At 35.4% G+C, this 27,989-nt stretch overlaps 1 protein-coding gene across 2 annotated transcripts; it reads left to right on the top strand.

Annotated features, from left to right (window-relative positions):
- On the top strand, positions 1–27,984 carry LOC129279397 (uncharacterized). Of its 2 annotated transcripts, none has more exons than XM_064111517.1 (14): positions 1–492; positions 2,301–2,554; positions 5,661–5,763; positions 6,885–6,975; positions 8,734–8,852; positions 9,146–9,356; positions 9,568–9,759; positions 10,442–10,642; positions 14,243–14,338; positions 15,880–15,987; positions 18,901–19,017; positions 20,231–20,344; positions 23,014–23,112; positions 24,568–27,984. In XM_064111517.1, exons 2-14 carry the CDS (start codon positions 2,308–2,310, stop codon positions 24,823–24,825), a joined length of 1,956 nt encoding a protein of 651 aa, XP_063967587.1. In that variant the 5' UTR covers positions 1–492; positions 2,301–2,307; the 3' UTR covers positions 24,826–27,984. The 2 variants fall into 2 exon arrangements, with proteins under 2 accessions (XP_063967587.1, XP_063967588.1); XM_064111518.1 differs by having other exon boundaries at positions 404–488.
- Positions 27,985–27,989: the final 5 nt, after the last annotated feature.

Here is a 27,989-nt window from a genome sequence, read left to right as displayed (position 1 = left end):
GAAATAAAATAATCGTATGAGTGTGGAAAAAGCCTAAGTTAGCAGGGCATGCTGGAAAAATAAACAAAAAAGAAATGACGAGTCTGTAGTAATATATAAATAGAATATTACTTAATTGGGCATTAAATCGTTTCTTGTTTTTCGGCATGCTACTTCATTCTGCTCCATCATTCCTCATTTCAGCAAAGCTTGAGGACACTGGATTTCAATTTTGGTGAATTAAAAAGTACCTAAAGCCCGACCAGACCAGACGCCGTGGCCGTGCTTGCTTGAATACATACGGAACCTCCTCAACCCTCCCCGCCGGAACTCTGGCTCAGCTCGACTTGGGTTGAGGTGGTGGACGTGGGTTGTACTTTTCTTGCCTGGCTTGAGCTTGGACTTGGTGCACTGCACTGGTGGGGTTTCCTCTTACTTTTCTCGAGTCGTCGGGCTCAGCTTACGCGCGCCGACAGGAGGCAGGCGAGAGGACTAACTTTAATACTAACGTAGGTAAGTTAGATCAGCATTGCCATCGCCATTCATTGTCTTTGAGCAGTTCGTTTGGTAATTGGTTGGAATTGGACAGGGTCAAGACTCAAGTCCATCCAAGAAACATGTTGATTTTTGTAATTAATCAATACTAAAGTAACGGTATTTTTTTAAAGGATGTTTTATTGTATTCTCTCAAATCAAAGTATACATTCACATTCCATAGGCATAGCATAAGCAAGTTGTACAAACTATTTGAAACATGATTATAAATTATACAATAAATCCATAACATTAACAAGTATAAAAATTATACATCAAACTTCAAAGATACTATGCGTTTCAGCAATTACAAAATAAAATATTAACAAGATGTATGAAATGATAAGATAAAAAGTGATGTTCTACCCTCCCGGCGCGGCGGGGACTGTCGAATGCTTGCCGCTAAACGTGATACATTTCAAGATTATGAAATATTGAGATAGAAGGAGGAAATAAACATTGCAATTAAAAATAGACAAATATATTCAACAAACATTGATGCAAATTTCATTTGGTGAAAAGACATTTTATAACAAAATAAAATACAAAAAATATTACATGTTGAATTCTGGGCAGCTTACAATATTGATAGAATACAAAAGAAATAGTGAGTGGGCGATGTACATGTATCAGTCCCCTCATTTGCGTACTGACCAGGATGTGAATATCAATCACCATTTTATTTTTTGGGAAGTAGGATGGGGGATCGGGTGTCCGGACACTTTATATTTTTGAAGCCTTCTTTTTTTTCCTTGGAATACACTAAAAATACGAATTCAATCGTTGTAATCATCTTCTATTTTGTTCTCTATAATATTTCCTAACATTTTGTACTAAAAATTAATGAAACTTCGCTTGTAAATTTTTCCAAATGACTTTCTAAAATTGATCGTCCGGACACACAACCTGTCCGGACACACAACAACTGGGTATACCTAGTCCAGGGCTCCGTAACACAAAATGTTTGCGATGAATTGGAAGTATGAAAGAAATTAATGCACCGATTGGTCCCCGGTCAGTATTTTAAACACAGTGCTCTTGCAACGACGATCTTGATTGGTCATTGGTATTTAATGATTGATTGCAAACCTTTGTGTTACGGAGCCCAGGACACCATTTTAGAAAAGTTGTTATGATAGCAAGTCTTGCTGGAATCTCAACACCATGACAACACTATATAGTGAGAATTCTGTTTTTTATTAGCTCTTCCATTGGAAGATAACATTCCAGCAACAGTTGCTATCATTGAAAATTTGTTCAAATGGGTCCATGGGGCCCAGGAAAGAAGACGCATGATTGTGAATCCCCCCCCCCCCCCCGAGTCCTCTCTCTCTGTAGTATAATAAGCTTTAAGTGTCCAGGACTTGATGATAGCATCCAACATCTTTCTTGAATATTTTAGAAATAATTTCATATTGAATTTCAAAATCATCTATGGTATTAGGATCAGCTGTCTAACAAACGAAGCAGCTCTTAATTAAAAAATACAATTTCACTCAAGCTGTTCTCATCCGGTATCACACATGACCCCCCCCTCCCCCCCCGATATAAAATATTTTGAAAGTGACCTTGAAATAGATCTCCACAATCCACAAAGGCTGCTCCAACACTCTCCTGATGAGTCGTTAACCTTCTATTCAATCTACTTATGGCAACATTAAACATGTATTTCCTACACAATTGGGTATGTTTGGCTAATTTAGAAATGTGCTTTGTAGAATAATTGTCTTCAGAATTTTGTCTGCAACTTTAGGCGTACATGATTCATTCTGAAATCTTATTAACAGATGAAAGATGTTCAACAACAACAAAACTAGCAACCCACGATCTTTGTCTCAAGCTCCTCCAGCATGTACAGCATCGGGTGATGGAAGGAGGAGATGGCAGCTAGGAAGAGTCACTAGGGGTCAGAAGAGGTCATCAAACCTTGGACCAGAGGTCAAGCAAGAATGGGATAGGGTCCAGGATGACTTGAAACGGTTTCAGCAGAGTTTTGATGCTGGGGTGCAGAATTTGGAAGAACAGTCGGATGCTAAGTCAGGTCAGTGATATCTAGTTTTATGACGAGACCAGACCAGGGTCCCCGTCTTGCAAAGAGTTGTATACTGGTGGGTGTTTCATAAAGCTGTTCGTAAGTTAAGAGCGACTTTAAGAACGACTGGTGATCCTTTCTTGTGGTAAATGGTATATTCATTGGCGACGGTTTAGCGCATAAGAAAGGATCACCAGTCGTTCTTAAAGTCGCTCTTATCTTACGAACAGCTTTATGAAACGCCCGCCAGGTCCGGTCACTCTCAACTATGGAAATCCATAAATGACCATTCTTAATGTACACAAATACTACAAAAGTACATTGGAAACTAAGTGGAACACACTTTATAGTTGTCAGGACAATGGTGCATGCATGACTATTATGCATCATGTGTTGAAAATATTTTGAAAGAAAGAATGTGTACACTCTAGATGTTGACGCCATTGGCTTTCCATAGTTGTGATCAGTCAGGTCAATTGCAACTAAAATCCAAAATGGCCGCCCAAACCCCCCAAAATCACAGTTTTGGCCACAATTTTTTTATTTGGTGGTCAATTTCTCTGGTTTTGGTGTCTATTCATATGTTTTGGGGGGCAGGCAGCTTGTTTTATGTATAATTAGTACTTTTAAACCATTATTTGTAGAGTTTAAAGGTAATTATACCAAAATTTTCCCATTTTTGTAGCCTTTTTTCAGCCAAAAAGTGGGTTTTATCATCCTGGGGTTCTGGGATATTAGATGGTAGGAGGTCAACAATAGCAAGCAGCTTCATGTAGCTATATTGCTTTTATTCCTCCACTTTGGGTTTTACAGATATTTGTGAAATATATCTTATCAAATAAAAGAAAATGTCAATTATCCATAGGGGCTATACGGTGTACAATGCACTGTACATACTACACTGCATATATCCATGCATTGACCACCATGGCATATGACAAGGCCTGTATATAAACTAGTGTCATAGAAATGAGCTTCAAAGGTTTAGAATTAGATTGTGAATTTGATTCCTTGTCAGCTGATGTACATGGTGAAACCAGCAACGTAAATTACACTTACATGTATATATCACATACATGTATATACATGTACATCACATTTTTAGCCTTATCTTCTTCATTTGGAGGCTTTTTTTTAAACCTGGTTCTGGTGTCTAACTGGCCTATGTTTATGGGGTCAGGTAACTACTAGTATCATGGTCACGCTGATCAACAGCCAATCAGAATAAAGGATTGCATGCAAGTTACCATTAAGTTAACTTAACATAATGGTAAATTTTTATGCAACGGGGCCAAGAATAGCTACAGTGTAAATTACCTCTCTCCGCCCCCTGAATTAGCATATTTGACAAAACATGTCCTCAATTTCTGAGACAAAACATATCTTCAATTTCTGAGGCATCTAATTCTAAACCTGAGAGCTCATTTCTATGACACTATAGTTTATACAAGCCTTGTTATCTGTCATGGTGGCCAATGCATATATGCAGTGCAGTACATGTATGTATGTACAGTACATTGTACATATGTATACTGTATAGGCCCAATGGATAATTGACATTTTTTTATTTAATAAGATATATTTCACAAATATCTGTAAAACCCAAAGTGGAGGAATAAAAGCAATATAGCTATATGAAGCTGCTTGCTATTGTTGACCTCGTACCATCTAATATCCCAGAAGCCCAGGATGATAAAACCTACTTTTGGGCTGAAAAAAGGCTACAAAAATGGGAAAATTTAGGTATAATTACCTTTTAACTCTACAAATAATGGTTTAAAAGTACTAATTATACGAAAAACAAATTGCCTGCCCCCAAAACATATGAATAGACACCAAAACCAGAGAAATTGACCACCAAATAAAAAAGTTGTGGCCATAACTGTGATTTTGGGGGGTTTTGGCGGCCATTTTGGATTTTGGCCCGGCACACTTTTTTCTCGGACCCGAGACAAAAAATATTGTCATTTCATGTTGAGATACATTACAAGGAATAAAAAAAAACTGTTGTCATATTGAAATTACAAAAAAAGTATTTTTAACCCATGTATAGCCCACTCCTAATACTATCATGTAAATTAAGAAGAATACTTTAATTTTGAGAAAACACATAGCTTGTCTCACCATTTCAACTGCTGAAACCTAGTACATGCATGCAAATGATAATATACGTACATCTTATTCAAAAACAATCTTTGCAATTAAAGAGAAAATTTGGCACATTTACATGTAACTATTCCTTTTATATAACAATAGGCCTGTATTTTTTTTTCAGTATTCAGTGTTGGGTATCCCATACGGAGGAAAATTAAAAATGGGGATTCCCAAAAGGAAGTACATACTAGACAAAAAAAGGGGGGAATCCCGGAAGAAAGTGTGTAAACATTGGAAAGTTCCTGAAGATATAATAGGTTTCATCTGGGAATTCTATTAAAATTTTGAAGGGTTAAATGAATTTTTAGAATGGTCAACCAAAATTTTGTGGTCAATGCTGGCAGAGAAAAAAATTGCAATTTGTATTTTGTAAATTGAAAATAAAATGAACTATCAAATATTCCCCCTCCTTGTCTCCACCCATTCTTGCCACATACTGTTTCTTCTCCCTGGCTTGTTATATCACCCATTGTAGGTAGATAAAATAACATACCTTGTCGGTAGACCATGTGGTGAGTGGATGAGATGGCAGTAGACGAATAGGCAATTTACCAATAAAATAATACTACAAATACAGAGAAGGATAATTCAATATTCACAGAAAATCTAAAAGAAAATGATATCACATTTTAAAAAATTGTCATATTAACATATTTCATTTCTAAGACACACTATATTTTATAAGAATAATGGCAGATACAGAATTAACCATGGGGGGGGGGGCAAGTCAAGTTGTGTACGGTTTCCTTCTAGCAAAAGAAAAGAGGTAAAACAAATTTAAAAAGAAGAAAATTGTTCTAGGGGACCAAAGGCCACCCTTCCACCCCCCCTGCAAACGACAACGGTAAATACACACATATTCCAAAGTTTTTAATCCAGTTCAATACACATGTTTTTTACATTAAATCTATTGTGAGTTTTTTTTTTTCCATTCATCATGTTATGTATTTCTTTTATATAGCTGTGACAAGAAGTCATTGGGTGCCAAATGCAGAGTGCAATAATTGCAGCAACAAATCATGCAAGCGCCCTCTCTGGGCGATGTCAAAACACCACTGCAGAAAGTAAGTTGCTTTCTCTGTAGGGGATTCCCCAACCTTGAAAATGAAATGGTTTCTGTAAAAGAGGGGAAACAAGAGAACAGAGTAGTGAAAGTCGGAAAAGTCAGACCAGGAATAAGCTAGTTATGGGTTTTTGAAAAATAAAATATCTGAGATTATGAAAATTAGAATGGGCAATCAAGTACAATCATGTATGTGTAGATTTTGACAGGTGGCTTTATCAAATTTTTGTTTTTCTCCTTTAGTACCTTTGCTGTTGTGCTCGTAATGGAACTTTAAATAGTATATTGTTATAGTTTTTTATTCTTTTATTAAACAGGAACGTATTCTGATTAAAACTTGTTAAATAAATAACATTGATAGTAATTTTTGAGTCTTGGGGCAAATGGAGGTGTCCGGACAAATTGGATAGTGGATGCAATTGTTTACAATAAAAAAAAACTCAATTCTCACCTACATGTATCTGCTTGAAGCATTTTTTGTTTATTTTTGTTTTGAAAAAGGAAATTCCATTTCGGTGGGATTCTCCTTTTGTCACACATTTAAAAGTCAATGACTGACTTTTGATAAGGATCATAGATTATTGAATAAATGATGAAGGAAATAGGGAATATGAGAAAGATTCATAAATGAAGAATAATAATTTTGGAATGAATTGAGAATTGAATAAAATGATGTCTTATTATGTGGTTATAACTTTTAAGAACAAATCTAGGGTTCTTAATTGCAAAGAAGAGCAATTCTTGAACATATGATTCTGATGATCACTAACACAAAAAGCCATATGTGGGACAGTGTATTAACATTGCTTTGAAAAATACCCAACATTTGATGGAATTCCCTACTTATTTTGCTTATTTCCCACCAATTACACATTTTCTTCCAGAGTCATTTGGCACATATTTATTTTGTTTTTTTACAACTAAACACTTGGGTGGTCATTTTATTTGAATCTGTTCAAACTCATTTTGAGATCATTACCACAACTGGTATTTATCTTTAATTTGTGTATTAGCTGGTATTTTATAATGGATTAGAAATCATCAGTATGGAACTTGACTTGTTTATTTCTGTGTTGTTCTCATCATATTCATTAACCTTATTGCAACATAATTTTCTTACAGATGTGGCCTTATCTTCTGTGCAAAATGTCTGCAGTTCAAAAGAAGACTATCATCCAATGCAGAGTATGATCCAAACGGATGGATGTGCAAAGTAAGAGAGTCATATACTAGACCCCCCCCCCTCGTTGAATTTTATGATACGTCCCACTCAATGTGGCGTTTGATTCAATTGGATGGATGTGAAAACTAAGAGAATAAAAAAATCTAAGCATAACAAGCCCCCCCAGTCCAATTCATTGCTTTGTAAGATCCAAACTGATGGATGTGCAAATTTAGAAACTCATAAAAATTATGACCATAGTTAGGTCCCCAGCCAACACCCCCCTCCCCCTGTCGATTTTTGTGCGTCCTACTGCAATGTGGAGTGTGATCAAAACGGATAAGTGTGCAAAGTAAGAAACTCACTACTTGTCTGATAAATTTGAAGGAGAGTCCACTCTTTTGCTTTAATTTGTAAATTGTGAAAAAAAGAAAAAAATGAGAGAAAGATGTCAGTGAAATTTTGATGAAGAGTAAGCTACAGAGTAGCACTATAAACGATTTTTAACTTCTAATCAAATACTAAGTAGAAGAGGAGCAGCACCTGTCTCTTTCCGGGAACTCCTTGCTGTCAAAGACATAATTCATTTGAGTAATCATATCATCACATTTATTACTTTTGCTGTAAAAGAGTTATGCTTCATGTTGTTCAGATCTTAACCCTAACTAGGCCGGGCTTTTTTGGCTGTTCTGTGGCCGGGGGGGGGTTGATTCAACCCCCCCCTGAGATCTCGGCCGCCGATCGCGCGAGCGCCGCAAAAATTTGCACGCTGGTAGTGTGCGATGTAATCTACAAGGCTGTATGGTAAAATTTTCCAAAATAATGAAATTTTATTTTATATGAATTAATTATGCTAATTTATGCATAAATCATACTTTTTGCTCTAATTCAATAAATAAAGCTCCTAGAATGCTAATTTTTGGTAAAAATATTCTTTGTAGCATTCTTAACAATGGCAATTGAAAAAAACTTCGGTTTGGAAATCAATTTCTTATGTATTTTATTGTTTTATGAATTTCTTATGTATTTCTTTGTTTTTCAACCTTTTGTTTTTCTTTGTTTTTTTCACCAGATTTATTGCACAACCTTTTTGAAGCATAATTATGCTAAAATCAATTGCTTTCAGCTGTTTAAAGTATAAATAATCATATCTTTATGAATAAGATGAGAAAACTCAATTTGCATTGACTTTGTACACAAAATCACGTTTTGGAACAATTTTTGGTCTGACATGCACTTACAAAATGTTGCGTAATTTCGAAACCGCGTACCCGGGCGTCGTAAATTTGGTCTCAAAAGATGCGCGAGACTTAAAAGTATAAACTCTGCGGGTGGCGCGGTCAAAAAATTTCGCGCGGCGGAATGATCGCAGAAAATGTTGAGGGGGGGGTTGATTCAACCCCCCCCCGGCCATTTTAGGGTTAAAATTTAAAGCATGAATATTCTAAGCTCAACTTTACCTTAAATCATGATAAATATCTCAACTGAAATTATGGAAAATTTGTCAAAGTTCAGTCAAGCATTTGTTTACACTCTATGCTTCTTTTGAGTATTGGGATCTTTCCAGTAGTTTCATGGCAAAGAAAACTAGTTTATGTATCATTTCATGTTGGTTTGTAATTCTTGGAGCGCCAGATGTGATGATAAATTGACCTTTTAGTATTAATATAGTAATGAATATTTGCTTCATATTTGGCTACTTAGAGTTAAACCTTGACTTTGGACTTCAGGGTTTAGAATATGGGCCTTTGAGATACTTTGTGCATCACTTTCCAGTTTTAAAATAATTTTCATTTTGATTTGTTCCAGGTTTGTGAGAAATGTTTTGATGCCAAAGAACAAGAGACTGGCCATTCACGAAGGTGGACCTATGACCTTCAGCTCTTCCGTGCTGCTCGTCAGAAACGGGACAGTTCTAAACTTACCAGGTGTGTACTTTCCAATTTTCAGTATAATCGTGATATATTTTGATATAATGTTGATTTTATTTTTCACTTAAGGTTAAAATTTTTACAAAACTCGCTGTCCAATTTCCAGCTGTATTGTACGGTCTAATAATTATAATCATTTATGTTGATAATATTTTATAAATAATCCATTTATTTCTGGTATTCTATTCTGAGTCTATCAATGAAATATAATTATTGTAGAAGATCATAAGACAAGAAACATGATATATAGTCGGTTTTATTGATATATATTTTGTTGTTGCGTCATGCAGGTCTGTCATAGAAAGAGTATGTAGGAACCTTGTGGGAGGATTCCATACGCATCATTCGTCCAACATCTCCACACCCCAGACGGCCGGTCCATCAACAGAGACCAATGACGGAGGATCACCGACGAAAAATCCATTCAGCTTTTTCAAGCGCAGCGTGTCAAAGGTCGTTAGTCACGGTGTACCCGATTGGCAGAAACCACCAGGTTGGGTGGTAAGTGTTATCTTGTTAATTGCAAGAGTTTCCATTCAGAATCCATTCAGTCTATTAACACAGCATATCGAAAGTTGTTTGTCTTGTTAATTGCTGTAGTTTTTGTATTCATTACCAACCAAAATGACGTAAACATATAAAGAAATATAAAGATATATATATGATACAGGCATGTGCATAATTACGAGGTTTTTTTTCTCATGTATCACAGGCTGAAGGAACTAGCTGCCAATGCTGCGATCGTCCCTATGGTAAGCTGGAAGGGAAGTCCAACTGTCGGATCTGTGGAAGGCTAGTCTGCAAGCCACAGTCTTCGAGGGACTTTCTGCTGTATACACCGGACAAATCAGACCGGACTGAGCTTGGTTCAGACCCTCGCTGGGCTATCATCAGAGTCATTGGGGTAAGGCATCAAGTGGGGCGTCGAAGAAACTGACGTTCAATTCTAAAAACAAGTCTAAAAATTAAGGGAAAGTCTTTATGATTAAATGCCAATTTGTAGTTGATTTGTATTTAATCACAACTCAACTTTCTTACAGTGTTTCACAGCATTTGAATGTGTTTTGCCTCTGAACCTAGGTTTTTTTGCATTGCCCTATAGTTTTTGTCACAATACCTTTAGTCATACTTGGAAGACCCGCACTCTGGCCTGGTCTATTAACACTTATTCTGCTAGACTCTTAGTTTTACCCATTTTGGTCTAATATTATTTGTCTTCATTCAGTTCATCTGGTTACAACATGGATCAAAGGTACTGGTGTACAGATGAGCAGGGCCAGGCCCCCCCCCCAAAAAAAAAAAAAGTTTCATGACCAAGAAAAAAGGTGAAAAGGAAAAAAAAAAGAAAAATGAAAAGGATGAAAAATGTCATTTTCTGAAAAGTGTTTCAAAATCTTTAACAAAATTATATTGTATTAAAAAAGATGAAAATTTTGCTCACTCGCCTCATTCACAGTGTTGATTAAAATTTTGCCCTGATACCCCATGTCTGGCCTCCTCAAAATTTTTAGCGAGATCTTGAGATTGTCACACTAAATATTAAATCCTTGATTTGTTAATCATCAGTGTACCTTCCTTGCACCTAGAGCCCAGAAGTTGAACCCGATGACTGTCTTTATCTACGGGTATGCCATTCATGTAAAGAACAGCTTACAGTGATTCAGGTTGAGGATTACCAAAGAGTGAGCGAGGAAGGGGGTATGACGTATATCTGTCTGCAACAGCTTGCCGAGATCTACTCAGATATCATCAAAGTTCAGACGAAGATTGATGCCAGTTTACCTGAGGTAAATGAGTGTTTTGATCATTGACATAGTAGGCACTCTAATCATAGATTCAGTACAAATGGAACAGGTATGGGCCTAAACTAGATCCTTGGGATACCCCACTGAAGTTTTTTTTTTATTAGTGAAATAGTAAAGGCATTCTCATCATAGATTCAGTAAAAATTTAACAGGTAAGGGCCTAAACCAGATCCTTGGGGTACCCTTCTAGAATATTACCAGAGAGCGACAGAGGAACAGGGTATGACGTATATCTGTCTGCATTAGCTTGCAGAGATCTACTCATTTGTTGGCATGGTTAAGACAAAGATTGATGCTATTACATGTATAACTGAGATAAAAGAGTGTTTTAATCATTGAGATGATAAAGGCGCACTCATCATAGATTCAGTAATAATTGAACAGGTAAGGGTATAAACCCAATTATTGTGGTAACCTTCTAGAAGATTACTGGAGAGTGACAGGAAAATGGGGTATGACGTATGTCACTCTGCACCAGCGCTTGCCGAGTTATAATCCGATATTACCATAGTTCAGCCAAAAATTGATGCCAGTTTACCTGAGGTAAATGAGTGTTTTGATGATTGACATGGCAAAGGCATGTGCATTCTCATCATAGATTTTATGAAGGTAGAACAGGGGCGCATACATTCGTAATTCCGAAGGTTCGGATATTTCGAAGGTTCGTTATTCCGAAGGTTCATAACTCCGAAGGTTCTTTAGTCCGAAAAAGAAATGAGGTTCGTAATTCCGAAGGTTCGTTGGTCCGAAAACTAAATGATTAACTAACCTTATTTCGTTTTCGGACTAACGAACCTTTGGAACAACGGACCTTATTTCGTTTTCGGATTAACGAACCTTCGGAACATCGAACCTTATTTCGTTTTCGGATTATCGAACCTTCGGAATAACGGCACAAATGTTCGGATTAACGAACCCTTTTACATTTTCGGATTATCGAACCTTTGGAATAAAGAACCTTCGGAATTACGAAGTGTAACCGAACAGGGGAGGGTCTAAACCAGGGCCCCATTTTACAAAGTGTTGCGATTGATCCGATCAACCACAAATATGGATGGCCAACAACATCAACATCTAAAATGTATGTTCAAAATATTTTGTAGATGTGATGTATATGTAATGTATACACATTCATAGTTTTCTTGAAAATTCAGTGTGATTTTCTTTGTTTACTAAGGAGATTGTGCAAATTTCCTGTAGAAAGGTTATGGTATGGATGGATTTCCACACAGTTGAGATTGATTGGATCAAACGCAACTCTTTGAAAGACGGGGGCCCTGAGGTTAATACATGTGGCGGTGAGGATTCGATCCAAAAAGTGTGTGTGTGTTGGGGGGGGGGCTGAACATGCATAAACTCACAATTACATGTAGATGGTCAATTTCACTTTTTTGTATATGGCTACTGGAAAGAGTGAAGGCACTCTCTTCCTCATGACTGCGTGGCCCCTTTGATAATAAAGCATTGTTCATAATTGGTAGAATCATAGAACAATTAAACCCCCCTTGACACTGTAAAACATATTGATACTATCAACCCAAACATGCTTTTATGGTGATAGATCATTTGCTCTAGCTGGACCAACCCTTTGGAACAAATTACCCCTAAATATCAGACAGGCATCCACTTAATATTCAACTTTCAAGTCCTTACTTAAACCCATCTTTTTCGTAATTCATAGCTAGGTGTAATACAGGAATGGTAATTATTTTATTGGTAATAATTGTAAGCTCAAAATATTAAGTAATGCCGCAGTTTATAGGTCTATTTCTTTGTATTATTATGATTTGTATTTTTGTTTCCTCTATTTTAAAGTGCATAGAGAAACTTTCTGTTTATTATGTGCAATTTGAGTGATGTATTATAATTAAATTAGTAGTATATCAACCCTCAATGCCAATGACCTCTTTCTCATTTTGAGAGAGAAGTAGGTCAGAGAAGTACTTTGATTGACAGGTTGTACATTACACAGGACATGCTTTCCTGAAATGTACATTGACAAGTACATGATATACACCAGCACCTGTGAAATATACCCTGGCTTGTATGTTAAACAATGACAGTATTGTAGATTACAGGAGGTTGGAATTCTACAAGACATAACTGTGAAGTTGATTTCTCTCTGAAGCTGTAAACAAGGAGGAATGTAATTGACAATAAGTCACTGACCTGAGACTAGTGTTTCATTAAGACCTAATAACAAATGCACAATTATATAACAAGTTACCAACAGCCAATCAAATTGAATTTTTTTCAGTACACTTAAACTGTCAATTTTTTTATCCTGGTAAAATATTTATTTTCTAATAATTTCTTATTTCACACAAAATAAACTTTAAATTAGATTCTGTGAAACACAGGAAAATGATTTAAAAAGTTGAAACAGAGATTCTCCTGTTGGAGATTTAGATTTCCAAAAGATTAGAAATTCACATTTGTATCTTCATGAATATTGTTTTGATTGCTGTTTCAGATCTCCAAACAGAATTTATGTTTAATTATACTGATAGAATATTTTCTGTACGTATTTTCACACAAAGTCAACTTTTAAATGCTATTCAGAAAAATGAAGTCAAAATAGATTCAAGTGTAATTCTCTACTCAGAAAGTTTAATTTGGAACTTTAAATTTTAAGTTTATTTCTAACTTCATAAAAATTGTTTACTCATTTCATTTGCTTAATAGCTTAAAAGCCAGAAAAGGATTTGTACATGTACATTATTTGTTGCTACATGAGACAAATTGTATAGTCGTAATGTTTGATTGCTCTAAAAATGACAAAATATATCGGGTGAATCAACTTAAGAGAAGTTCTGGGTCCCGCAACTCAAAGGTTAGCGATTGATCGTACGCTTGATGTTTATGATTGATTGTACATTATAGTCAATGGAATCAAATCATAGAAAAATGTTCTACGATCATTGCTAAGCTCTAGTTTAATTGTATATCTTTTTTTCAAGTAGAAGCAAATAGGGAATTAGGGATCATAGAAATTTACATATAAGTGCTTTCAGTGGAAGTTTTTTTTGTTTAATATATCAATTTCTAAATTCCTCTTGTACTTTCACTCAATTGATATAAGTAAACGTAAGTGACCTAGAATTGATTTGCATACCTAAAAAAAATGTCCTTGATTTCCTTCTGAATTTCTACTAAATACTGGTTCTTTTTTCAATTACTCATATTATATCATAATCATATCACTCTATTGTAATTATATGTCTATTTCTTATGTTTTGTATATTATGTTCTCATGTTTGTTCTACACTATGTATTTAACAGGGCCCTGATTGAAAACAGTGTTTTAATCACTCAACAGGTTACCCTTGGTGAAGAAGACAAATAAAATGAAATAAAATAGATAGCGAAGAATTTTTAACACGATCATAATTGCAAGTGATATAGGATACCTTTGTTTATTATTCTTAGTTTCACTCATAATTGCAAGTGATAAAGAATATCTTTGTTGATTAGTGTTAGTTTCACTTATAATTGTGACTGATATAGGATGTCTTTGTTTATGGTTCTTATTTTCACTTATAATTGTGAGTGATATAGGATGTCTTTGTTTATTATTCTTAGTTTCAGAAATTGATTGATGGTCTTGAGATTCAGGCAGGAGCACCTACCAGTCTACCACCAAACAGGAACAACATGCAGCTACTAGCTAAACATCAGGTAGATACTCTAATTCCATTCATATTGAGTGATTTTACTGAACTGAGGTGACACGACATTTGCTCCTGCGACAATTTCTCCAGGCTTGATTTTTTTTCTAATATGTCGGGTTAGGTTTCCAATTTTTTTCTATAATGGTGTTTTATTTCACAAATGTAATTGCATACGTGGCAGCCAAGTGGCTGAAATTTTAGCATGCTTACAAGAATTCCCCAACACATTGCATTTCATATTAGATGACAGAATATACTACAGTAGCATGATATCATTATACACATACAAACATTATGAGGAAAATGAATTTCATTATGAATTCTAAAAATCGAAATTAATTCATTAATCAATGCAAATAATATTTGTTGAAAATTACCAATCCTGAAAGTTAACACATTAATCAAAAACATCTGAACAGAAAATGCATGAATTACATTAAAATACATGTAATGAGGTAAAGTACAGTGTTATAGTGAAGGTGAAAGACTGGTAAAAAGTATTGCACAGACAAACATATTGAGAATTAGATTTATAAATTATTGTGAATTTAAAAGACTTATCATAAAAGGTAGCTTCTGTAGTAATTTTCAACTCATCATTACCTATCAACATAGGTTAGTTTTATTGTTCTTCAATAAAGGAGATATGCATCACAGAACACTTAATTGGGTTAAGAAGCATATCATTTCGCTGCGACCAGGTACTTAGCTTGTCAAGATCATCTTGTATGTAGGATGGCTGAGTTAACATGCGACTTTCAACAAGGGATAAGTCATCTACATATTCATAACAAGTTACTCTTGAGTTAATACATATACATGTATCATTACTCATAACAAGAAATAGAACAGGTCCAAGTTTTGTTCCTTGAGGGACACCTGCATGGATAATACTGCAATCTGTCAAGGCCCCTTGGTACTTCACACATTGTCTAAAGTTAAATCTAAAAAACTTAAAAATCGGGTCAATGATACAAGAAAATTAGGGTTTTATGTTAGGTTTAGGGTAGGGTATAGTGTTGAACCCAGGGTTGAAGTTGGTCATTCGATTATTGTGTGTAATGTAGAGCGGAGCAATTATCGCTGGAGCAACTGTTCTGGAACCATCAGATTTATACATGATGTAGGATGATGCAAGTTGATTCAAGGTAACGTTGGTTTAGTAGTGACCAGTCAGAATAGTCATTTGGTCTTCAAAATGCAAAAATTTGAAAATTCAAAATGAGCTCATGTAAAAGAGTAATCCTCCTTCTTTGTGTAAAAAAAACCATGAAGTTGTAAAGTTGAATAAACGACACAGAATTTCTTTGACACCACTTTATGTAGACTGCTTTGAAGTTTCACCAGAGATCGAATGGTTCTTGAGTGAACCTAGAAATTCAAATCTACTTTTCCCCTTATTTTTTTTATTTCTTGATGAATTTCTTCTGAATTTAATCAAATATTTGTGAATGTTTTTGTTGATCACTTTTGAAGAGTTATCATTTTAAATCATTCAGTTTAGATTTTGAATTTGATGGCAAGTCTTTCTTCTTGATTTTGCCTCAGGGAGATTTATCGGATCACCTTTCTTTGTTTGTTATCACCGTTGGTCGATTGAAAAGACTAGAACCACAGAGCAGGCTGCAAGTGAAGCTAGTCAAGAACCTTATGTCTGTGAGTATTCCTTTTACTTCTTATGAGAATGGTTATTTAGACTGTTGAATAATCTAGTCATAGCTGAGTGGTCTGAAGTTGAGTCATAGAATTAATAGACTCAAGTGAAATTAGTCAAGAATCTGATGGCTGTGAGTCTTCCCAAATACATTGGTCAAATTTTAGTCATGGTATCAACAATGACTCAAGTGAAACTAGTCAATACTCTAATTGCTATTTAGTTTTCCCATTACTATAAAAATGATTATTTACATGTAGAGTGTTGAATTTTCCAGGCATCTGATTGGTTGAAAGTTAAAGACATGGAATTAACCATGACTCATATGAAACTAGTCCAGAATCTTATGTTTGTGAGTATTCCCATTGCTATCAAAATGATTATTTAGAGTGTTGAATATTCCAGCAATCTGATGGGTTGAAAGTCGTGTCATGGCCTCTAAAATGATGCGGGTGAAACTAGTCAAGAATCTAATGACAAGAGAGTATTCCCTTTAATATCGGAATGGTTATTTAGACTATTTAATTATCAAGTCATCTGATTGGTCAAAAGTTGGGCTATTGAATCAAACCATATCTAATGACTCTGAGTATTTCCCTTACCCCTGATAAATGGATGCTGAATAAATGATTTCAGAATGTCTTTTTTCTTCAGAAATTTCTCTGTTCTTTGTCGCACCTTTCCTTTCATTTTCAGTTCTGTTCAAATTTTTTTTTTTTTACATGTTCAAAAAATTCCCTTTTGTTCTGTTTAATCAGGTCTTACATCCATTATATACCCAAAAAATATCCTCTAGAAATTTGTCTGTTCATTATTTTCTCTAATAATAATAATAATATAGGGTATTTATATTGCGCACATATCCACCTTGTTAGGTGCTCAAGGCGCTCCTATATTACCCGGCTAAGCTAGGCGTTCATAGCGCACACAGCTTTTTAAGGAATTACTTCCTACCGGTACCCATTTACCTCACCTGGGTTGAGTGCAGCACACTGTGGATCAGTTTCTTGCTGAAGGAAATTACGCCATGGCTGGGATTCGAACCCACGACCCTCTGTTTCAAAGTCCGAAGACTAATCCACTTGGCCACAACGCTCCACAAGTCATTTACGTTCTCTCTTTTTTTAAATCCCAAATGCATGTACCATATTCTAGAGCAAATTCAGCTACTACACTGAGATAAACACTTTGCTTTTGCAGTTAAAGAGGCAATGCACAGAAATAACACAGCACAAAGGCAACTAATCATTAATTTGCATCTATTCAATATGATTTTCAATATCTTTATTTTCTAGAAACAAATATCATACAATTCAATAGATCTGCTATTTAGTGCTTTCATGTCCTTTTCACATTCCTTTTTGGTTTTTGTCCTTCAATGAAATCTTTGATCACGATTTTCTTTCATACATGTAGTTCTTCCAGAACCCATTCTCGTTCCACTTGCTCATTTTCCTTTTTTTTTATTGTACAGAAGAGAGAGAAGGAAGGAGAGAGAGAGTATACAAATAATGAATGTTTATGAGTGCAATGGACAGAATACTTCATGAGGTGAAAGATGAAATGGATCATTATTTTATCCTTCACCGAATGAAGTATTCTGTCCATTGCACGAATGAAGAAGCATTCATTACATGACGTGTTTCCTCCGTTTAAAAAATACCCCACCAGCTTATAACACAGGAACCCCATTGCCTTGCGTGTTATGTCAATGGGAGCTAAAGTGGGGGATATGACACCACACTTTCAGTTTTTGGGTGAGTTTCAGTTCTCTCGTTTAAACTGGGGAGGGGTGGACTGACAGCTGATAAGAGCTGATAACACACAGCAACCAATGATGACCACAGCGGGTGAAGTTGGATTGCAGCTGTCCATCTTACGTAATAGTAAAAACTAACTTTTAAGAGCTTCCTGGCCCTTCCTGGCTGACAGAAATCTAGGAATAATTAATTTGTATTCTATTTGTTTTAGGACATTGGCATATTCAAAAACGATTTGAAATTTAGATGAAGATCAAAATGAAAGTTTGAATGATGCAAAATGACCTACAATTGGCGAAATTAGAATAAGTAAAACAAAATAAGTTCAGGACTATTGCATGTCTCTCTTCCTCTCTCCCTGCCAGTTAGGAATTCAAAATAGGGGTGTCATGGGTGTTGATAGTTTAAATGATCATTTTCCTAATGATTTGGTTTATATGACACCTAAAAATTACAGTACGACAATACGCACAGTACGACAATACGCCAGATGGTGGCCTGTGCTTATAGAGAAGAAGAAGAAAAATTGATTTTTTTTTTTTTCATATGAAATTTATGAATTTCGATGCAAAACATGCTCATGCAGGGCGAGTTTGGTCTGTTGATTGTTACGTCGTTACAACATGCGCACTGCTTGTGTCTGCAGCTGCAGTCTTGGTGCGCTGTGCAATGGACAAATCGTATGGATCCAAAACTGCACGATGAATGGATCCAAGATTGCATGGTTGATGACGTCATTGCAAAATGGGCTGAATGAACGATATCAAACAACCAATCAAATCACAAGGATCTATCTAGGTGTCATATAAATAAACAGAGAAAGAGAGAGAGAGAGAGATCTAGGGAGCTTTTCATGCAAAGCTTTTTTCAGTGATTATCACTGACTAATTTGCTCTCAGCCAACCAGATGCAAGTATTTGTAGTAACTTATAACACCTGTCAAATCACTGAAGAACCTTTCTATTAACTCTCCCTCGTATAACGGTCCATCTCAATCCACTTCCACCAAAAATTTCCACTTAACCAATCCCACTATCACTTCCTTCATTTTTATCACCAGATTTTTTTACTCCATACATGTTCTATGCCTTTATGTTTTAAGTTTTCTTATTATTTAAAGCGTTTGGTTTGCTTGCTTTATTTTGGTTTCATCAGTGTAAACTCAGCTTCTACCAAGAAACGAACAGTCTTTATAGACAACTCAAGAAACAGCTTGGTGAAATCACCCCACAGGAGGTTCTTCAAGAAATACAGACCATCGTAGATGAAAAGGTAATGGTTAAAACATATGATCTTATGCGACCCAAGTTTTAAACGAATATATGAAATATCAAACAAGTTGAATCATCTTATTCAATAATAATAATAATAATATAGGGTATTTATATTGCGCACATATCCACCTTGTTAGGTGCTCAAGGCGCTCCTATATTACCCGGCTAAGCTAGGCGTTCAGAGCGCACACAGCTTCTTAAGCTTTAAGCTTGGAATAATGTTAAAAATGATTGATTTGAAACTCAAGTTCAAATCTGTTGCTATGATATCACTAAGATTTGGAATTGAGTTCGCTTTTAGTCCTACTGGGAAGCTTGCAAAACTGCAATTTTGATTATAGTATTCATATCACTATTAAGAACTTTGATCTTTAAAATTGCATATAAGCTTCAGTGCTTACATAACTTGTATGTGTGTATCAAATGCTATTACAGATTACCCCGAATTCCGATGGCAAACTGCTTGAGTAGCTAGAAGCTGTTAACCAAATTTCACAGAAATTTAATTTGATATCACTGAAAGTCACATTAATTGGATTTCATATTTTTGAAAACATATTTTGTTACTTGATGATTGTATAGGTACATGCATGTACATGTATAGGATTATTGAAAAGATATCAATGTGAAGTCTTACATTGTAATGGTAATAAATAATAATAGGCATTTTTATAGCAGGATCTATCTAGAAATAATCTATTCCAAGGTGTACTATTATTATTTTTATTCATATTAATGTTTATGAGAAGTATAACATTTCAAAACAAGTCTAAATGTTTAAGATTGTATTAAGTTTCTTTGTGAAATATCATGAAATTCTAAGCTAATGTTTAAAAACCATTCTTAACAATTACAGTGTATGCTAAATGATCAGTGAGATTATAATTTCAATTTTTGAGAGAATATTTTATATTCTAAAATCATCCTTTGGTGTATCTGATGTATTTCATTTTGAACTTATGCTGGTTTCAGTCTTGTCCATGCCTCATGTAAGTAGCTGTGAAGTTGTCTGAAATATGTGTACATTATTGCCAAGTAGATATATTAATCAAAAATCATTTATAGCCATTATAGGGAGAAATCAATTAATTTATAACCTATTGAATGCAAGTTCTGTTTACCAATAGGATACTGTATGCAGGGACCACCCAGATTTAGTAAGCAGTAAGATATTTTCACAAGCATTTACCTTTTCTCTCCCTTTCTTTCAGGCCATCAACTCTGCTTGTTTATCCCTGAATCAGCTTGCCTTTGAGGTCCTTCATCTGTGTCTCAAACACGACCTAGAGCAGAGCTTACCACTCACAATCAAACAAGCGGCCGAGGTACATGTATACAACTTAATGCCACCAGTCTCACTAGCAAAAATAACTCCTTGCAGACCAAATCTATGAGACACCGTTCTCATTATAATTTCTAAAACTGGCTTATTGGAAACCAGTTTGGAAGATCGCTTTGCTAGCGTTCCCATTTGATCACCCGGAAGTGGTTTTCAAAACCACTTCACGTAAAGCGGTCTTGTTGCTATGGGATCACTCTCAATGGGGTGACATGATTTGTGCGAAATTTGAAATCGCAGCGTATTAGTATTCACATACAATGTACGTGTGGAGTAGCGTGCTCGAAATGTGCAAAGATCACTTCCCGAAGAACGGTTGTGTCATCACTTATGCTAAAACCAGTTTAACGAGGAAAAACGATTTTCAAAACTACATTGCAAGGTGGTTTTCTGAACCGGTTTGGAAGATTACACGTTAAGCTAGTTTCCAGTAAACTATTTTTAGGACAGTAGTGAGAACGATGTCTTACATTATTACCAATGGCATGTCATTGGTCAGTTTGGAGTCAGTTTCGTTAGTATGACTATAGCATTACTTTTGCTTTCATTTGGAGTGAATTGTAATTTGCAGACTCTAAACATTGTGAAAAGCAATGGAAATACCTATCATAAAAGCTGCATCTGTGGGTTCAGCCAAACTCGGGTCCCGATTCATAAAGACTTGTTATAACAAATGCACAATTTCTATATCAAATTTACTTTCAGCCAATCAAATTGAAGGATTTCAGTAGCTTTTAACTGTTATTGCAAATTTGATATTACAAGTTTTATGAAATGGGCCCCTGCAGACCCACTTCTCTGTATCAACATGATCCAGAGCAGACCTTACCACTCAGTAGCAAACAAACAGCTGCGGTACACAACTTTATGCCCCCAGTCGAACAATCAGAGTTTGGGCTTAACTTAGTATTTCTCTAAATATGTCCATCTCATTGGTGTGATGACGACATAAAAAACATGATTAAAAAAAAAAATGAAATCGCTGAGCTTTAAAGGGGTGGTCCAGGCTAGAAATATTTATATCTCAATAAATAGAGTAAAATCCACAGAGCAAAATGCTTAAAATTTGATCAAAATCGGATAACAAATAACAAAGTTATTGAAATTTAAAGATTTGCATTATTCCAGTGAAGCAGTTCTTGGCATGTCTTTATGAATATTCATTAGGTGGGTTGATGATGTCATTTCCCGACCTGTTCTTTTGGATTTTATTATATGAAATCAGGTTTATTCCACATTTTTTCGCCCAAGAACTAAAACATTAGTTCTTTATTGCCGCAACTTATTTCATCATAATGGAGACACATCATTTACACATGTATGAAAAAATGAAAGATTTATGATTTCATGTTATAACATAAGAAAAAGGAAAGTGGGGATGTGACATCATCAGCCCACCTAATGAATATTTATGACGGTGTGCATATAACTGTTTTCACAAAATATTGATAAACTTTAAAATTCAATAACTTTGTTATTTGTTATCTGATTTTGATGAAGTTTTCAGCCCGGTCCATCCCTTTAACAGCAACTGCGCCATCTCATACAATGGTTCTATGAAGCTGGTATCCTTGCAAGTGAAAGGTGGAGGTGTTGTGGTCTAGTGGTTACGACTCTTGCCTTTCAATTAGAGGGATGTGGGTTCAAATCCCAGCCATGGTGGTTTTCCTGCAGCAAAAAATTTACCTGCATTGTGCTGCACTCAACACAGGAGAGGTGAATGGGTACCGGCAGGAGTAATTCCTTGAATGCACCAAGCACCTTCAGCTGCTGGAGCTGTAGCCAGGGTAGTATACAGTGGTGCTCAAAAATTTGTGAATCCCACCATAAAATGAACGTATAATACAGGCTAAGTTCAAATTTGGAGTCCGCAGGTCAAAGGTCACAGCTCATTGAATATGCGAGTTGGTTTCTGCGCAATAACTCGAAAAATATTTAAGGGATTTAGAAAATGTTTGGTGTGTAGGTAGATGACACCAAAATACAGGCTTAGTTCTAATTCGGAGTCCGCAGGTCAAAGGTCGCAGCTCATTAAATATGCGAGTTGGTTTCCGCGCAATAACTCGAAAAATATTTAATCTCTCTTCCTCTCTATCACTTTCTGTCTTTTAATCCCTCTTTACCCTTCTCTCTTTGGTGTGAAGATAGATGACACCAAAATACAGGTTAAGTTCGAATTCGGGGTCCGCAGATCAAAGGTCACAGCTCATTATATATGCGAGTTGGTTGAAAGGTCTTAATATGTTCATTATATGCATATTGGTTTCTGTACGATATTAAGTTCAATCATATTGAATGAATTTCTAATCGCGTTAAGCGGGGGCATCTGAGTCCTTTGGACACGTCAAATTTCTAGTTATTTATTTAATTGTGAAGTCAGGTGATATTACATTCAATAAAGTTTGTTTCTCTGCGCATGCCAAACATTGTAGTGTTGTCGTTTGCATTCAACACTCACCATGTAGGAGTGCATTTTTTTGGTTTGGTTAACTAACTTTTGAGCAAAACTGTATAATGCCCCATTGGTTAGGCCTCATACATGTAAATGCTATATTTTATTATTACGCTTATCAAAACGGGTAAAATTTTGTGATTTGTTAATATAACATGTTTTCTTCATGTATTAAATGTAGTATTTGTTCATTTGTTTGATAGGTTTGTGAGTCGGACCTGAAGAAAAAGATGGAATCATCAGGAGAGGATTGGGAGGAGCATAAAAATCAGATCAATGCCTTTGTCAAAATACAAATCAAGGTGAATAGTAACAAATAATGCACATCATTAAGGGCATTAGTAAGAATTATAAGCTACAGCTGGGGTAATAATATCCAAGTCCTTTGGAAGCGCATAGAGACATTATTCATAATTGTGATATGCGCTATACAAGAACTGTTTATTATTATTATTATTATGCACTGGGTACTTTGAGAACAGTTCTAACACATTTGGATTTTTCCTAAGGTAAAAAAGATGTGGGTAATTATTCTAATAAATATATCACTGAAGTGATGACATCACAAAAAACTTTTTTTGCATTTCTGCGTTTTTGATACCATGTTTTGGTGGAGCAGATGAAAAACCCCTACAACCTAAATTTGGTAGGAATCGATCCATGGGGCCTCAAGATATGACCTCATGAATACATGATTAGCCCCATTGAAGTCAATGTATTATTGGCCTGGTTCTAAAGATAAGGAACCAGGCCAATAACACATTGAATTCAATGGGGCTATTATTTTGAGGCCCCGTGGACCGATTCCCACCAAATTTAGGTTGTGGGGTTTTTCATCATGCTATACCAAATTATGCTATCAAAAGCACTGAAATGCAAAAAAGTAACAATTGTTGACGTCACACTTTGGTCACACTATACCTAAGCGAAATGATGTGTATTATATTGAGGGGGGTCAATGATTTATGGCCCTTCCACAGAGTTCTCTCTATTGAATAAAAAATAAAACACAAAAATGATCAGTATATATCATCAGCATTGATCAATGAGATTAAACCATTAGCAAAAAATATATCATTGTCATTGCTTAAGATCAAACAGTAAAAATGTACATAATAGAGTGAATAGTTGCAATACATTCAGATTAAACCACCAAACATTAGAATGAAGGTGAGTATTATTTGTTTTATAAAGTGATGTGGATCCTTGTTATTTGATTCACCATCCTCATCTCAAAACAATGGCCGGTCAATAGAACTACAATCATGAATACCAATCTTTCGCAAATATTCTGGTGTGCTAAAATACTGTAAGCGATGCGTCACATGAAATAGATTTCAACCAATCGTTTAATTAGGATCCATAACACCATTTTATGATAACATCTTTGATTAAAAATAATGATGGTTATGATAGGTAAATGTATGTTTTATAATTTTGAATCTGTAATTGCATTTCAGTATGGCTTAGAATAGGATAGATGTAGCTTTTTTAAGTGTTGTAAATTGACCTACAGTGTAAACACTATGATATAGTGTACTATGTATAGCGTTCCTAAATGCCTTATTATTATGGCTTTAATGTTATTACATGTATGTTATTGAGTACTAATAATGTAATGAAAATGCTCATTAATATGAAAGATGATGAAGTCTGTAAAAGACTTGCACCTATATTTGTCCAAGAAGTCATAAACAAATTTTTGCATTGAACTGCTCCTTTTTTTCTCCTTGATCTCATATTCTATCCACCCACAGGGAGATGAGGAAAATCATTTCAAGCCGCGCCTTTACATTCGTCCTTCTCGTCGCAGAACGAAGAGAGAGGGCGTGCTCTACGTGGAGTGGTTTGTCAACCAGAGAACGTCGGAAGTCGCTGAAAAGATCCATGCTCAGTTGGTGAGCAGGACTGCCGATCGTAGCTTTAAACGAACAAAGTCATCCATAGAAGAGCTCAGATCAAGCTTCATCGATGAAGACAAAAATGATGACAAGAATGGTTGGACGCTTCTTTAGTACTCAATATTCTTCAGTGGTACATAATGCTGCAGAGGTTTAAGCCACCGCACACCTTACGACTCGACTAGTCTTCGACTGGTCTGCAACTGAGTGAGGGGAAAGGAATCACAAGGTAGTCATAAGCCTCGACACCTTGCGATCCGACAACCATGCTGTCTGCGACTCACGTATGCGCTTCTTGCTTTTTGCCATAGCACTTCGAGAAAATACATGTAACCCCTTCTACTAGGTAATCGAATGCGCGTTGCATATCAAGCACGCATCGGTATTTAAGTGCGACTCTGCTGTCTGATTGGCTGGAAGTTGGATTAAGCTTGCGATCCAGTTGTGAGGATTCGACAGGTCAAATCCTTACGGTTTTCCTTTGTGATTTGTCTCTAACCGGTCGGCGACTCCCAAGCTGACAAGAGCTGTCAGTGACGTCAAATCTCCCTTCACTCAGTGGCCGACCAGTCGGGTCGTGAGGTGTGCGGTGGCCTTTATACTTATAGGCCCGTATGCTGAAGTCGGGTTTAACTTAAACTCAGGTTTAAAGTTGCGGTTTAAGTATGGATAGCCAATTGTTACATAAATCATTAACAGTACAGATACCATATTTCAGCTCCTTTGGCTCTCAAATCATTCATAATTGTCTAGGAAGTATAAATAGATGATTGTCTTCACCATCAATGAATCGAGAAAGAGCACAGTAAACATAAGATACATACAACTTAATAAAAATTTTGACACTTTTGGCTTCCCATAATTTCAGCACAGAGTTTGACCATGGTCCAAGTTAAACCTGACTTCAGAATACGGGCCTCAGTGTCAGTTGCACTTGAGACGCTGGTGGGTCTGATTTGTGTGATGGAAATAATGTCCATGTTTTAAAGGGGGTACTCCGGGCTGGGAATATTTATATCTAAATAAATAGAGTAAAATTCATTGAGCCAAATGCTGAAAATTTCATCAAAATCTGATAACAAATAATAATATGCAATGTATTTTGTAAATTGCAAAAATGTTGTCGATCATAATGACTGATTGTTTTTCCATTGTATTTAGAAGAATCCATGAAATGATGTGTTTGATTTTAAATTTATTGGTAAAATATATGTAAAATTAATTTCTGAAAACAAAATTGCAACTCTTGATATATGGGAAAGCAGCTTGCAAGACGTCACAAAAATAAGTTTAGGAATATCACCTGTATGTAATATTTATTGCTTAAGGTTATACATGTAGCACAAATGTAATATTATGACCGACTTGAAATACTTTATACCAATCCACTTTCAAATAGCAGTGTACTTATATATTTGATGCATTATATGTACTATTTATTAAGTGTACTTATTTACACAAATCATGAATGCAATCATGTACAATCAATAATTTATAATTTATAAGAAGGAATACATGTAGTATACCTATGCCTGAAATGTATTAATCTACGCAAAATATCATGAGTGAAATAGACTCCTTGCATGTTTCTTTCCTGGGAACCTATACTGTAGAAACAAGGCATTCCTGACACCTGTGAGTTATAAATGAGGTGCATTAATAAATATATGCTATGTCAGTTTACCCTAAATAGACTGGGCTATTTCGACGCCTAAGAAAACTGGGGGGGGGGGCTGATTCAGCCCCCCCTTATGATCTCAGCCGTCGATCGAGCGATCGCATCGAAAATTGGCACGCGCGTTACCCATGGCATTATCTCCAAAAATTATAATATGAAATTCTGCAAAAAATCTCATTGCTCATTAATTATGCTAATTTATGCGTAAAATCATAAGTTTGCTCTAAATAATAAAATAATGCCCCTAAAATGCTAATTTTTGTTTCACATACTCTAGATAGGCATCTGATCTAATTTATTTTTCAAAAATTCCAACATCACATTTATTTTCTCATGTATTCTATTGTTTTTTCAATGGAAATTGTCGGGGACTTTATTTTTTACCATGAACAAGATAAAATTAATTGATTTTAAGCGGTAAAAGTGAAAATAATGATGCATTTAAGAATTTAGCTTAAAACACTATTTGCATTGGATTTGTACACAAATTCACGTTTTTGATTAATTTTGGGTCTGCATGCACTTACGAAGTGTTGCGTAATTTCGAAACCGCGTACCCGGGGGTCACAATTTGGGTCTCAAAAGTGCGAGACTTGAAAGTAAAAAGTCAGCGAGCAACACGGTCAAAAAATTTCGAGTGGCGTATTTATCGCGAAAAATGTCGAGGGGGGCTGAATCAGCCCCCCCCCCCCAAAGTCTTCTTAGGGTTAAGCCTCTGGCAAGCTCTCAGGTTGATAAGAAAAACCTTTAAGGTGTGCATCAAATTTGAATATGTGAGTAAAAAGGTCTATTCATAACTTCTGTAACGCCAAAATAATTTAAATGCAGAATTTGTTACACATGTATTTATATACAATGAATGTCGTGAAAGTATTATTTATAAGTAATGTAAATAGATAATACATTATTTATATATAATAAATATTGTGCAACCATTATTTTTAAATAATGGAAATTGTAAAATTCATCTATCTAGTTCACTACAGAGAAGGCTCATTATAAATGCTGTATTTATTATGAAACCATTGTTTATGAATAATGAAACAGGCTATTTGTATTTGTAAATGACATAATTGTTAAATAGCGATTATATAATACATGTATATGATTTACAAACGGCGTCCCATAGTTTAGATACATGTATGGTGGTATCTCCCTAATAGCTAGTCAATAATCACATACTATATGTTTGACATAAAAGTATATACATGTGTAGGATAAAAATAACAATGAAATTATGTACTTAAATAAATCATGGAGCTGCAAGTGTGAATCAGTACTAATTTTTTTTTCTGTGAATGAATGTACTTAAGTTTTTTATCAAACATATTCCCCTTTTATATGATTAATCTGATTACATTCCATTTGTTTTAAACTGTGTTCAGATGATTGATGTATTTGTGTTAACCATTGGAGGAGAATAATACTCGTAGGCGAAAATTAAGTGGACATTTCAGTGATTTGCCAATTTTTTTAGATTTAAAATTACAAATCTAAGTCTATTGCTGCAATACCTGCATCAAGGTTTTTATAATTGTGAAAAATCTGAGCTTGAATAAACTTTACCATCATGGTAAGTTGCAATCAAATGGTAACTTCT

This window comes from Lytechinus pictus, chromosome 16, assembly GCF_037042905.1.
Source record: "Lytechinus pictus isolate F3 Inbred chromosome 16, Lp3.0, whole genome shotgun sequence".
Classification (NCBI taxonomy): Eukaryota; Metazoa; Echinodermata; class Echinoidea; order Temnopleuroida; family Toxopneustidae; genus Lytechinus; species Lytechinus pictus.
The sequence above is the reverse complement of the archived record's forward strand: the minus strand, read 5'-3'. Positions and strand labels throughout refer to the sequence as shown.

Bases quoted from the DNA above. Each gene is read 5' to 3' on its own strand.
- LOC129279397 (XM_064111517.1), top strand. From the start codon at position 2,308: ATGTTCAACAACAACAAAACTAGCAACCCACGATCTTTGTCTCAAGCT. The intron at 6,976-8,733 runs GTAAGAGAGTCA...GATTTGTTCCAG, and splicing joins CAAACGGATGGATGTGCAAA to GTTTGTGAGAAATGTTTTGA. The intron at 10,643-14,242 runs GTAAATGAGTGT...TATTATTCTTAG, and splicing joins TTGATGCCAGTTTACCTGAG to TTTCAGAAATTGATTGATGG.